This window comes from Diplotaxodon limnothrissa, linkage group LG14 (genome assembly GCF_057381915.1).
Source record: "Diplotaxodon limnothrissa isolate DT_005_m linkage group LG14, D_limnothrissa_male_GT1.1, whole genome shotgun sequence".
In the NCBI taxonomy this organism is placed as follows: domain Eukaryota; kingdom Metazoa; phylum Chordata; class Actinopteri; order Cichliformes; family Cichlidae; genus Diplotaxodon; species Diplotaxodon limnothrissa.
The window spans coordinates 10,238,576-10,252,495 of record NC_140609.1 but is presented as its reverse complement, the minus strand read 5'-3'; the positions used below and the strand labels follow the sequence as shown (position 1 = coordinate 10,252,495).

Here is a 13,920-nt window from a genome sequence, read left to right as displayed (position 1 = left end):
ATAGGAGTTGTTTCAAGGCAGCATTTAGCTATGATGAAATGTATACAGGAGTAATTGCTTATATGCTTAAACTTAATTGATTAAAGTGGTTGTTTTCTTTTAGAGTAGAGGAACTTGTAGCAGCGACAATTTGTGCACAGGATGTTGATGATCAGATAAGGGAAAAATAGAGCGAGCAACTGGACGTGAAAGCAGGGCTTAAAGAGTTCTAAAGGGATGAGTAACGTTGAAGAGTATACATAAATACAAGTCAATAAGTTAAGAAGATAATTAGGATCAGGCTTTTGATTAAAGAGTCCCAGATAGGATAAGTTAGGGAGATGCAAGAAAAGGTGTTTTGTTTCCTTTGCAGAAGATCTCGGCGACCACAGGAGGGGCGAGGATCCTGGAGATCTCGAGGTTCGAGACCACCAGAGAAGGGTCTGCGTGAGGACACAATGTATTGTGACCTCTGGTGTTCCAGAGGTCAAAAGAGGGAGTGTCGAGAAGGGAAATTATTTTACTGCTATTGTCAAATAATTGTCATCATTACCATTGCATTAATAATAAAATCTGGAGTTTATATTGCATTCAGGGGTTAAACAGTGTCTCTTTCAGAAAGACTGAGTTGCAGGCTGACAGGAAGTTGTATGCAGAAGTGAAAGCAGATAGTTATTTTGAGCCGCAGGCTAAGACGAGGCTTTAACAATGTAACAGATAGCTTTAAGAAGGCCTTAAGCAGTTATGACTATTTCATACACAATGCATATCTGTGCTTATTAAAGAGTTGGAGCTCGGTCAATTAATTGGGGGTCGGAAGCTTTGTTCGGCGCGATGTTCGGACAATCTATTGTGCAAGTGACTTGGAGCCATAGAAGGAATTGCAATACATGCTTACAAAACACTTATATATCAGATCATTTTATATTAAGGTTTTAGTAGAGGTTCTTGGTTAAAACATTTATTTAGTAGAAGACATACACATAGTCTCAGTGAGCTTCTGGTCTGGTAAAAGGTCAGAAGTGCAACAGGTGAATTGAGAAAGAGTATTTGAGGACGAGACACAGACAGTAGGTGAAGAGGTGACACAAAGAGCATGTGAGGTCGTGACACACACACATAGAGTTAAATTTATTCAGAGGAACCGTCCTTGTTGTCTCGGCAAGAAAGAGGAACAATTCATTTTAAGATAAGAACGGAAAGTACCACGCCATGAAAATAGAAGATGATTTTCTAGGTGAAAAGTCATGATGATGTTGATCTGATCTATGTATAAAATGTACCGGTGACGCATGAAGGGGCGTCAGTAAACAAACCCTGACACTATAAAATATCTGTTCATGCTTTGATTAAGTCGAGGACTACTGGCTGTCTGCGTACAGAGTGTCTTCCCACGCGTGTATTCATTAAAATCATTGTTTGACCAAAGACCTTCTGGACCATGGGTGGTGTGTACTCTCCCTCCTCAATTTTGAATCTTAACACTTTCGAGCCTATACAGCTTGGAGTAAGACAACATGCACGAAGAGGATGATGTGGACAAAATACTCATTTGCCTAATAATTCTGCACTCCCTGTATGGCTGATCAAACTTCCCACACCTCTATAGCCGCAGAATCGGAATTTTCAAAGCTAAGTTAGACAATGCCACATTGACCACACAGTTCTTCATGTTGGCAGTAGTTAAACCATCACTCAAAAATCATCACTTGACCCAGCTGTCCTAGCCAATCATAGGCCAATCTCCAACTTTAAATATCCCCACAAAAGCAGCTGGAAAATAGCCACAAAGGAATGCCTTATTAAAAGAGTTTCAGTCAGGTTTCAGAGCACATCACAGTATGGAAACAGCTTCGATGAAAGTTAAAAAATGATCTTCTTAAGGCCTCTGACAGTGGATTGATCTCTATGTTCAATACTGTTGACCATAACATGTTATTCGAAGAATCCTCCCACACACACAACACTAACCATTGAGCTTCACAAGGTTTCACACCAGGATCTATTTCTATTTACATAACACATGCCTCCTTCAGGTAGTACCACAAAAGACACAACATACCTCTGCCGTGCTGATGACACCCTCTCTCTCATCCAGTCATGAAGCCAAACAACACACACCTGTCAGTCAACCTAAAGGAATGCTCTGAATGGCATTACCTTGGTCTCCATTAACACTGTGAGGTTTCTTGGCCCAATATGCACTAATATGCACTTTTTAAGGACTGCTTTCTTCAATTTCTGCAATATCTCTAAAGTCCTATCCCAGAGTGATGCTGGAAGACAAGTTCATACATTTATTACTTCTAGGCTGGCCCGCTGTAATTTGTTATTATCAGGATGTGGTAAAAACTCCTTAAAAAGCATTCAACTATATCAAAATGTTGCAACATGAATACTGGAAGGGACTAGAATGACAGTATATGCTCCTATTGACTTCTCTTCATAGGCTCCTTGTTAAATCTGTTGTAAATTGCCATCCTGCTCCTATAGTACTATATCTCCCCACTTGACTCTCAAACTTTAAGCTTACTAGAATATTTAAAAGTAGAATGGGAAGCCAGGCCTCCAGTTTTTAGGTCTCTGTTTGGAGTTATTATTAGTTATTATCAATCTCTGGCTCTCCTACACAGCATAGTTTTTGCCTTGTCTCTTTCTCCTCACCCCAGCTGGTCACAACAGATGACCACTCCCCCCTGTGCCCAGTTCTACTGGGCATTTATTCCTGTTAAAAAGGGAGTTCTCTTCTCCAAATTTCTTGCTAAAAGTGGGTCAGATAAATAATCATGTTTTATTTTTGCAGTTTATCCTTAGATAATAGAGTGGCTTTAGATGACTGGCATTGTAATTTCATGCCTGTTCAACCTTGAGTTGAATACTATACAGCTTGACAGCCTTTGTTCTTATAGAAAAATAGCCATTGAAAAGCTAAAACAGCTGTATTAGACTAATAAAAACCTTTCTCAGCCATGCATGGATTTTCAGTTTATAGACACTAATCATAAAAATTCCCTAATTGGACCTTGTTACACATTTTGGTGGTGGACTCTGAAGCAGACAATTACTTCACACCCCATTTTCCTTAACTTGAATGATAGTAAATTTTGGACCGTAAATAATACATGTAATTGGTATTATGTTTACAATACAGCTGGATGGCCATGATGAACATTGAGACCTCCTGAAAAACAAACAGTTCTAATTGCATTGTAAAAGGTCTACTTCAACAGTTTGTAAATTTGTATTGTACTAGGTCAATAGTCGCTCACCTATAGAGGTTTAATCATACTGACTCAACTCTGCCTTACCTTAATCTTCTCAGTTTGCCCCATACCAATGAAAAGTCCTTCTCTTTCCTCGGCTTTTTTTTTTTTCTCTTTTTCATGTTCCTTGTCCAAAATGACCTTTTCGGAAATCCAATTTGTACTTGGTTGCCAAGTGCCCGGTCAGACTGCATGTCCCTCCTCAGTGCTTCAAACTCTACCATTGCACACTGTAACTCAATCAATCAAAGCTTTATTCGTCACATGGAGGTTGTGCTGCAGTGAAATGGAACCCCCCCCGACCTTACACACACAGCACAGACATTACATGGGGATACAAGTCGGAGATCGGTAGCGTTACAGAAAAACACTGAATTGTACACTACAGTGGGAAAGTACAAGAGGGAAAAAAGAGACCTCTACTCATGCTGTGCTTCCATGGTAGGACAGCATGGGAACAGGAAACAAAAAATCTCCTCTGCACAAAAGCACATAAATGTCCACAGCACAACATTGTGAGACACATGACAAGCCACGGGGTTGGGTCGGGGGTGAGGAGTCATCTGAAGCGAACACAGCAGCCATCCTGCACAGCGCTACCATTCCAGCGCGGCACACAGACCCGCCGTGTTCCCGCGCAGGAAACAAGCATCGAAGGCGTTTGGAAAGGGAGGGGGATGAGTGTGTGCTTATCAGTGTAAGTGTATGTGTGTGTGTGTGTGTGTCCAGAGTCAAGCTGAGACACTGTCCTTCGCCCTGCCAGGCTAAGTAAACAGTCTTCCAGCCAACTCAGGTGGCCTTGCATAGGATGGGCAGGAACAGACAAAACACAATCATTATCAGGGAGTTTTTGTTCAGCTCCAGCCTTGAGCCCACAGCTGGCGCCGAAGGGGTAGCTGCATGAAATGATGATGGTTTTAACTTTAGTGCGAACAGCTCATAAGAATTTCAAAGCTGTTCTAACAGTCCAATACTGGTCTCTCAATCTGCCGTTGGAGAGCCGTGAGCTTCCTATGATGTTATCCAAACTTACGTTCCGTGGTGTTGTCATTCTTGTGGTCAAAGAGCAGGTTCTGAGAACTCACAACTGCGGTGCACTTCCCAAGATGTGTTCAATTTGCACCCAGAGGTGTTATTCCGAGCTGGCCCCTCCAGATGTAATCAGTTTGCACTCAGAGGTCTTGTTCTGAGTATTCACGGCAGCCGTGTGGTTCTCCAAGATCTCATCCGTGTTGCACTCAATGACCCATTTCGAGAAACTCGCGCCTCATCCCATCGTTTTAATCCCAGTGGGCAGCTTTGTGGGGGTTTGAACTGCCGGTTCCACTTCCTTAATTCTTCGATAAGCCAGGGCCAAGCCAGCTCCGATCAGCAAGAACCCTGTTATCATGGTTCCGAATAGGTGGATATCTTCAGCAGTCAGGCTCACCCAAGCCCAGACTTCTCGTTGAAGGGGTGTCAATTGCATTCAGAGACCAGTTGATCAATCCATAATTCCTCTTTTAGGTTTTAGAGAACAAACTGTGAGAGAGTGTTCCAGGGAAAAGTAATAGTTTTGTAATAGATGGAAGTTTTCTTCCATCACTCCTGTTCTCACTGGCTTGCACTGGCTTCCAATTAAATACCGCATTCAATTTAAAATGTTACTTTTCACCTACAAAACCATTAATAACTTGGCGCCGAGCTACCTCAATGAGCTTCTCAAGTTACACACTCCTGTCCGAGCACTTAGATCTGCTACCCAAATTCTTTTGGAGCAACCTCGTTCTCGGCTGAAGTCTCGCGGTGACGGCGCGTTTGCTGTAGCTGCTGTAGCGGTCTTATGGAACAACCTTCCTGTCGCTATCCGGGCGTCTGACTCTATGCCACTGTTTAAATCACGGCTGAAGACTTATTTGTTTAATCTTGCCTTTCCAACCTAGTTAACACTTGGTGTGCGTTGGTACATTTTTATCCGTTATGCTTGTGAACTACTTATATCTTATGATTGTCAAGGTTTTTATAATTGATACGTGCCTGGTCCTTCCTCTTTTCCCTCCCATCTCCCTTTTCCTATTTTATTTTTGTCAAGCACCTTGGTATACCCTTGGTTTTTTAGTGTGCTTTATAAATAAAGTTTATTATTATTTATTATTAATAAAAGCACGAGACAAGACGAGGACATAAGAAGCTAAGCAGGGAAGATAAGGGAGAGGAGAGGAGAAAAGTGCGACCTCCTTCGCTGAGAGCCAAACGAGAAGGAAACTAGAATAGAACTAGAATAAAGTAATTTAGTTCTGCAGTTTTTGCTAGAGAATGCATTTGAGTACTTTAAATATGTCAATCCACAGAAAACTGGACCCTGCCACACACAGGAAAGATCATTTATGCCCCATTTTTCTAATTTGAGGTTTGCTCATTTTTTGCTGGGGATGAGGCGTTAACCTCTTTCCCTCCAAAATATCGGATAATTTAGATTTTCTCTTCTGTTTTTTGTTCATTCTTTGGGAGAGTTAGCAATTTAGCTCTGCTAAGCGATTTGTTTCTCCCCCTTTGCCAATGCAGTTAAGATTATGACAGAATCCTTCGCTGCTTTCTCCTCCACACTGCATTCATTTTTATTTTTCTTCCTTTTGAAAAGAACTACAAATTGCACACACACAGAATTATAGCACTGTGGATAGTTTAGTGCTGCACGTTTAGAGCTAGCATCTTACTTCTAGCTTCAATATAGGAAGATAATCTGATAAAAGACAGATTATTTGTCATATCTGCATACAGATTTACACATATGTACACATTTGCACCCACACAGTTACATACATGTCAGGAGGATACCCAAGAGCAGTGTACCAGGGTCAGAAACAGCAGATGTTTCAATTTCTCATTTTGTGTTACCAGGGATCCTGAGTATCATCAGTACCTCAGCTTTTAGTAAATCCCCATGTATAGGTCTCATCCCTTCAATAATGCAATGCTCATAAGGTGATTAATAACTTCTCTAAGTTTACTTATCTGTCCCATGCCCTACTGAGGTTCTAATGCTCTGTGTGTATCTGTTCTAGTGTCAATGGGAGTCATGTCTGAGCCCTTTATGTATTAAGCTGCGCCGATCTGTTTTATTTACATGAATCGTCAATCCATTGCCGGAGGGTGAACCGGTGAAACTTCTTCACGGTCATCAGCGGGAAGGGTGTGTGCGTGAGGAGGAGGGTGAGGGGGATCTACTCGCATTTGTATTGGCTGATCCTTTTAGTGGGCGTGGCTAACCGTCAATAACAGTGCTTGATAACGAAGTTAATCTTTAATGGATAACTAGACAGAAATACATATTGGAAATACATTACTACCAATTATCCTAGAATATCATTTGACAGCAGTCAGAGGGGATAAAAGGGGGAAAATAGTACAGGGTTTTTTTTTATTTTCTAAGAATTCCTTATAAGTATTTAAAGGTTGTGGGGTAAATGGTGGATATTTAAACCTCAGGGTGTAGACTTCACTTTCTTTATTCCCACTATTCACATGGAAAACAAAAGAAATGACAGAGAGCACAAAAGTTTATTTGTCTGACCCACTTTTGTTAAAACAGCCCATTTCTGGAAAAATTTGACTTCATTATGAGATCAAAAAATGACTTTCACACTCAAACTCCTCTCTACTTCAACAAGCTCATGAGTACTTCAGACTAATCCCTTAGTACACCTACGCTTGTTCCTCAAATTAAAAGGTGCCGTCATCCTAAATTGCCATTGAGTTCATTAACTGAAATCCAAATGGAATAACTTCAGCTGCTGAGTTTGTGTGAGATTGTTTACTGATGGACCAAAATCAATGCAGAGGTTTCAGCCTTTGACCTTTAGACAAGCTGAGCACTGATTAGGTGGGTGGTGCACTTGCTTCGTCATGTCTTTGCAGTGTAACTGAACAGTACAGCTTTAAGTGTTTTTTTTTTAGGTAAAACCTGTTATGTACAAAATACACACAATACTGTTACTTTTTATGCTTACAGCACAACCACCAACATTTCTCTCCCAACAAATTCAAGGCGTATGTGATACCCACCAATGTGTGATCACATTTATGTGAATTAATTTAAGTAATTTCACTTTCAATGTAAGTGATATTTCCATTTGGAAATGCCCTAAATAACTACAGTAATTGTAACAGGAAACTTGGTAACTACCCTGGGATATTTGTAGCGGACGCTTCATTTTTATACCAATAGGTGGCAGTGTGAGACCATGGTTTGGCCTGTTGTTAGCAGCCTGAAGCGCATGCTCCGCGCTGTTTTCTCATAATGGCGGAGTATTCAGGAAACGGCAAGCCACGTCTCCCTGTCTGATCATTTCTTTCCTGTTTACAGGTTCGTATCGTGCCCGAAATAGAATATAATAGCAATCACACCCATTATATAGCATAGACTAACCATTACGGTTGGAAAGTGAAAGCGTACAACATTGTGTCGTACAGTAAATTACACTTTTGTAAGTATTTGTTTACGGCTTTAGCAGCATGCTAAGGTTAGCATGTTAGTTTGGGTCACACACCTCCTATGCTCTGTGATGTTAGTGATCGGCTCCACCGTTATTCTGTATTGTTTTAGTATCTTGTTTCTGCCATAAAGTGTTTCCGTGAATTCAGTGCACATGTCAAGATGGTGCTGATTACACCATTCTTTCAAGCTATTTGAGATTTATAGATTTGTCCTGTTGGAATTCATTTTAAGATAAGATAACCTTTATTAGTCCCACACGTGGGAAATTTGTTTTGTCACAGCAGGAAGTGGACAGTGCAAAAGTTATGAAGCAAAAATTAGGATACAATAAGAATAAATACAGTACACAACTGTACAGAATAGAATAAAATAAAATACTATATACAGTAGAATAAAATAAATATACAATAAGATAAAAATAGAATACAAATATAAATGCTATATACAACTGAGTAAAAATACAACGATGACAGAAAGGATTATTGCACTTAGTATTATTGCATATGTATGGATGTGTGTGCTTGATCAGTTAAAGTCTTTATTATGGAGTCTGACAGCAGTGGGGAGGAAAGACCTGCGAAATCTCTCCGTCCCACACCGCGGGTGCCGCAGTCTCCCACTGAAGGAGCTGCTCAGTGCTGTCACAGTCTGCTGCATGGGGTGGGAGATGTTGTCCAACAGTGATGACAGCTTAGCCACCATTCTCCTGTCACTCACCACCTCCACTGGGTCCAGAGGGCATCCTAGAACAGAGCTGGCCCTTCGGATCACCCTGTTCAGTCTCTTCCTGTCCCCAGCAGAGATGCTGCCGCCCCAGCAGACCACACCATAAAAGATAGCAGAAGCCACCACAGAGTCATAGAAGGTCTTCAGGAGTGGGCCCTCCACTCCAAACGACCTGAGTCTCCGCAGCAGGTACAGCCTGCTCTGCCCTTTCCTGTAGAGGGCGTCTGAGTTATGAGTCCAGTCCAGTCTATTGTTCAGATGAACACCAAGGTACCTGTAGCTGTCCACAGCCTCAATGTCCATACCTTGGATGTTCAGTGGTTGCAGTGGAGAATGCTTGTGCCTGCGGAAGTCTACCACTAGTTCCTTGGTTCTACTGGCGTTGATCTGGAGGTAGTTCAGCTGGCACCAGTCCACAAAGTCTTGGGTTTGAACCAACCATTTTGAACCAACCAACCAACCATTTTGAACCAAGTCTTACAAGAAAATTGGTCATGTTTATTAGATTTGGAATGTGTTAATTCCCTTTAGTCTAGATTGTAACAGTTGGTAACACATATGGAGAATGTGTGTGTGAGCTATGTTAAGAATAAGTAAATACACAGTTGTAATACTGTAAAAGTAATGAAAGGAGTGCATAATTGTGAATTTGAATAAATAATGGCGGAGTATTCAGGAAACGGCAATCCACGTCTCCCTGTCTGATCATTTCTTTCCTGTTTACAGGACACATATATAGCTGTCTACAGGTGCTGCCACCCGGTACCTGTAACACGTACATTTCAACACTTTGGACAGTTCCCACACTACTTTTGTTGTGCATGCTGGAGTCAGTCTGACCTTTTCAAACCATAAAAGGAGAGACCCGGGGTCAGGCGCCCACTTTGACCAGAGAGAGAGACACAGAGACACAGGTGAACTGCAAAATTCAAAACAGGAAATGGCAGTTATCACCCTTGAAAAGTTGCATCAAGAAGAAGAAGAAGACGCTGAACATCTAAAAATATCTACAACAGATTAAAGCATTTGAAAGTCATGCCAATGAGAAATAAGAAAAAAAAAAAAACAAATGCCAAATTGCACAAGAACTGCACTAAAAATCAGTGGCAACATGCTTTACGGATGATGAATCCATATTTGAATAATGGAAAATTATGGAGTTATGAAAAAAGAAAAGTACCATCAGATTTTGATCCACCATGCAATACAATTTAGAAAACATCTGATTGGCAACAGCTTCATGTTTCAGCAGGAAAATGATGCCAAACGCTGCAAATGCAGTAAAAGCATACCTGGATAGACAAATGAGTGCATCTGGTTATTAGATATTGGAAATAAGCCTGTTTATTTACTCTTATTTTTACATGCCTCGCTGTAACTCTTCAGCACATTTTCTTAAAAATGAAAGAAATCAACAGCTTTTCATTCCAGCTTACTGACTCAAGTCAGGTCACTCATTTCACGAAAACATGATGCTTTTTCTAGTAATAATAAACCAGTGATAAACAACGAGACTTCACTCTTTCTGCACTCTGAGCACAGCTGCTCTTTAAAAGTATTTTTCCTCTGAAAGAACACAGTTATCCTGCAAAATTTCTCCTTGTGATCTTTTAAAAAGATTTTAATCATGTAATAAGAAACTTTGGAGTTTTTCTTATTTCTCTTCTTCCAAACACAATATGAAAATAGATTTTTTTATTCAATTTTTTTTATTCAATAGAGACAGAGGACATGAGTTGAACATGAGCAGGCCAATGACTTGCAGCAAAGGGGACATGCTGCTTAGGTCAGCCAAGACAGTCTTTGTTTTGCCGCCATCTTGTGGATAAATGTTTTACCTGGGTGCAAAGACTAGCCAAGTGAATACGGACAGCCAGTGATGTGTAAACTGTGTCCTGCCACAGGCGACTTTAAAGTCTGCCTTATCAGTGGGTTATACATATATGCTGAGGTCAAAGGAAAACTAAATATACACACACCAGCACTTTGGTGAATTAACTCGAGTCTTTGCTTTAATCTGTGCTAAGTACAGTAGGAGGTTTGGTAGTACATATGAAGATAAGTTCACACATGCACAGAAACATCAGAAGACACATGAAAGTATAGATATTTCTATTTTAGAAAAAAAAATCCATCTTATCTTGTTTTTTTCTTTACGTTTCTTTGAAGCTGTTTAATATAATCTAAGTTGTAGCTCGTTTGTGCAAGTGTCTCTCTTTTTTTCCTTTGATGCTTTTGATGATATGTTTTCCCTGTTCTACCAGACCCAGTGAAAAATGCAGGGAGCTTTCCTCTAGTTTAATATTCTTCAGGCTGCAATAGGTTTCTGCTCAACCACTCTGCTCAGAATATATGTCTTATTCAGTTTTGAGAGTGTGGTAAACCATGTTTTATCTTTGCAATCATAAATTCTTTTTACATTTTGTTTTGCTTTGAATACTACAGATATTATTTGTCATATTATCGGTAGTGTTTGTAGTTGAATAGTGTTATATTATTATTATGTGTTAGGATTTGATCAATCCATGACGTGCACAAATGCATTCACAATGGTCTTTAAAAGCAAATACATTTTTTCTCTCTAACAGCTGCTGTATTTACTTTCCTCTTCAGTCCTTCCTGTACTTGGTCAACCTCCTCTCCTCTTCCCAGTCGGTGTGGCAACTGCTGGGCCGACAGTCTTTGGCCAACAAAAGCGAATACACCCTGAGGGAGATGCCAACCTCCATACCTGTAAGTGTTTTTCTTCTTCTTCTTTTCCACACACTGCAGTTTTTTTTGTCATCCATCTGAGGGCATGTTTGCACTTTTTATTTGGCCTCCAAACACCACCCACCCATTTGTTTTACTTCAAACGCATTCAAATAAACCCCCTCACACTGAGACTGATATACGTTCTCCACCTTACCCATTGTAAATTTCCACACAGTTTTCGTTTTGCACCCTATCCGGTGCATTCTTGTTCAAAGCCTCTCATTTTACTCCACAGGATTTGATTGACAGACTGATTGCCGTGAATTCGGATGGGAAGATTCATTCTCTCTTCCACTACGAAGAGAGTCACACATTCGGCCTAAGGTGGGATTCTTTTTTTTTTTCATATTACTTAACATCAGTGGGGAAGTACACGATATCAGATTATCACCTGGTGACTGCACACACACTTCAGCCTCTGGCAATAGGAGACTGGCATGGTTCTTTATACTTTGATTACCCAGCATTGAAAGGCTGATGAAAGGATTTCTCTGGATAAGAGAGAAATAAGTGTGTGTGTGTGTGTGTGTGTGTGTGTGTGTGTGTGTGTGTGTGTGTGTGCTTGTGTAAATACTCACATCAGCCTGTACTTTGCATTCTGTGAGAGCCGTATAAAATACAGCAATGCATAAGTGTTTTGAATGAATAGAAATGTGACACATGAGAAGGTGTGTCTGTGACTGTTCCTGTATAACTTATTTTCAGACTAGTTAACAAGTTATGCTCCGGTCATTTGATGTTACCAAGATAGATGTCCTTTTGTAATATAGTTAAATTTTCTTTGTACATTTCATTTATCCAACATCATACATTAAGCCAAGAAGAGTTCATTATACTAACAAGAGGTATCAACGCTGGGCCAAAGTGCAGCACGTGGTTAAAGTTTGTAATCCAGCCGGGGTGTAAATATCACTCAGCAGCCAGTCGCAGAGATGAAGCAGGCAGCATCAACACATAAATCTACTCTACCCGGCTTAAATCAAAAGACCACCTCTGACTGAAAAGCTGTAGATTTTACTTTTTTGCACAAATTAATTCAGATTCACACTAATTCTGTTCACAGCTCCAACAAAATGAGGAAGAGGAGGGGGATGAAAGTCGAGGAGAAGGAAATTTAGGATGAGGAGGAAGAAAAGCAGCAGGAGCATCTTTAGGGATCCCTATGATGTCATTGAGGTTTATTTCATTAATATTGTCCTCTCACAAAGAAAGATGACTTGTTTTAGTTCACCTACCTACTTCCTGTATTAAATAGTGATGTGCAAAATGTTGTGGAAAACCACGGAGCAGGCACGTATAGTGCATCTGCAGGTAAATGAACATCAGATCTCTCAGACTAAAATCTGTATTATACTTTTAGTCTTAAGAACATATGTTGTATATTTATCACCCTTATGATAAAACCCATGTCAGCCATTGGTTTATGGACTTTGTATTTAGAAGCCTCAACATTTGCTTTATTGCTATCGCTATGTTGTTTTTTGTGAGCCTTTTAGGACCATATTAGGACGAGGGATCAGAATCTGGAGTCGTGCACACTACTGTTTCATTTAGCGTGTATCCATAAGATTTGTGCAGCAGATCCAAGTTGTGCCTTGAAAACAGGAAGGTTGTCTGCATAGAGGAGAACTTTAATAGCAGGCTTGTACAAAGTGAGGCTTTGTGCTCACATTTGCTGCAAACACTCGTTTTAATTCTGTTACCCTGTTTTGATGCAGAATTGAGTTGAAATCAGGCACCTTCTGTTTTAATGTGTTCTTGTGAATTGATTGTGTATCGCATACATTTGATTTGACTTTCTGCGAGACAACAGTCGTCCGCTGGCCAAAAAAAGTTTTCCAAATACCTCCACGTGATCAAGCCTGGATTTAGAAAACAATAGCAAAAAAAATCTGCACCTCCTGCTTCACATGCAATTTGTGTTTGTGTGTTCAGAGGCGGTGGCGAGAGGGGAGACCTCGGCTCATCCAGCTGGAGAGCCTGACCAGGAGGAGTCGAACATTAACTCTGCTCTTCCAGGGCACCCTGCAGACTTGGCTGCTGGCATTGGCGAGGGAGTGCGGCCGCCGCTGGGATGACGTGAACGCCAATCATAGGTCGACTGCAGGTATGCGAGTCAGACCTTCTCAGGAGGGTTTCACTTTTCTCTCTTCTTTATAATTGACCCTTGTTTTCTCTCTCAGCTCCTTGTCTCAGAGTGGGAGGGATTTGAAGCACAAAGGGAGGAGCTTGTCGTTTGGTTGGCTGATATGGATGTCCACCTGAGTGAGGTTGACCAGCTGACAGGAAACACCTGTGAAAAACTGAAACAACTGCAGGTGTGGGGTTGTTTTGATATGACATATATTTGATATGATACATACGTCATCCTAAACTGGACTAACAAAGAACCATGAGTCCAACATGAAACTTACCTTGCATAAGCAGGGCTCGCAAAATTTCAAAATCCCTGGTAGCCCTTCGGGCAGGCACTCTTCAGTTTTTGGTAGCCCAAAATAAATTTAAGAAGCCCAAATAAAAAAATAAAAAAAGGAGGACAGTTTTTTGATTGATGTTTTGTTTCCTTTACAATATTGTAAAGGAAACAAAACATCAATCTAAAAATATTTAAAACTCTTAGACTGTTGGAATTGGTTCTCCACTGATATAGAATTACCAGTTTCAAGTGTATTTTGTCACAACAGTAAGAAGTCTCCAAAGGTTGATTCTGTTCATCTGAAT

At 40.5% G+C, this 13,920-nt stretch overlaps 1 protein-coding gene across 1 annotated transcript; it reads left to right on the top strand.

The window, feature by feature from the left end:
• The first annotated feature begins 12,318 nt into the window (after positions 1-12,318).
• LOC146618462 (nesprin-2-like) lies at positions 12,319-13,550 on the top strand. Its single transcript, XM_085371657.1, has 3 exons — positions 12,319-12,375; positions 13,135-13,314; positions 13,383-13,550. The coding sequence occupies exons 1-3, from the start codon at positions 12,319-12,321 to the stop codon at positions 13,548-13,550; spliced, it is 405 nt and encodes a 134-aa protein (XP_085227783.1).
• Positions 13,551-13,920: the final 370 nt, after the last annotated feature.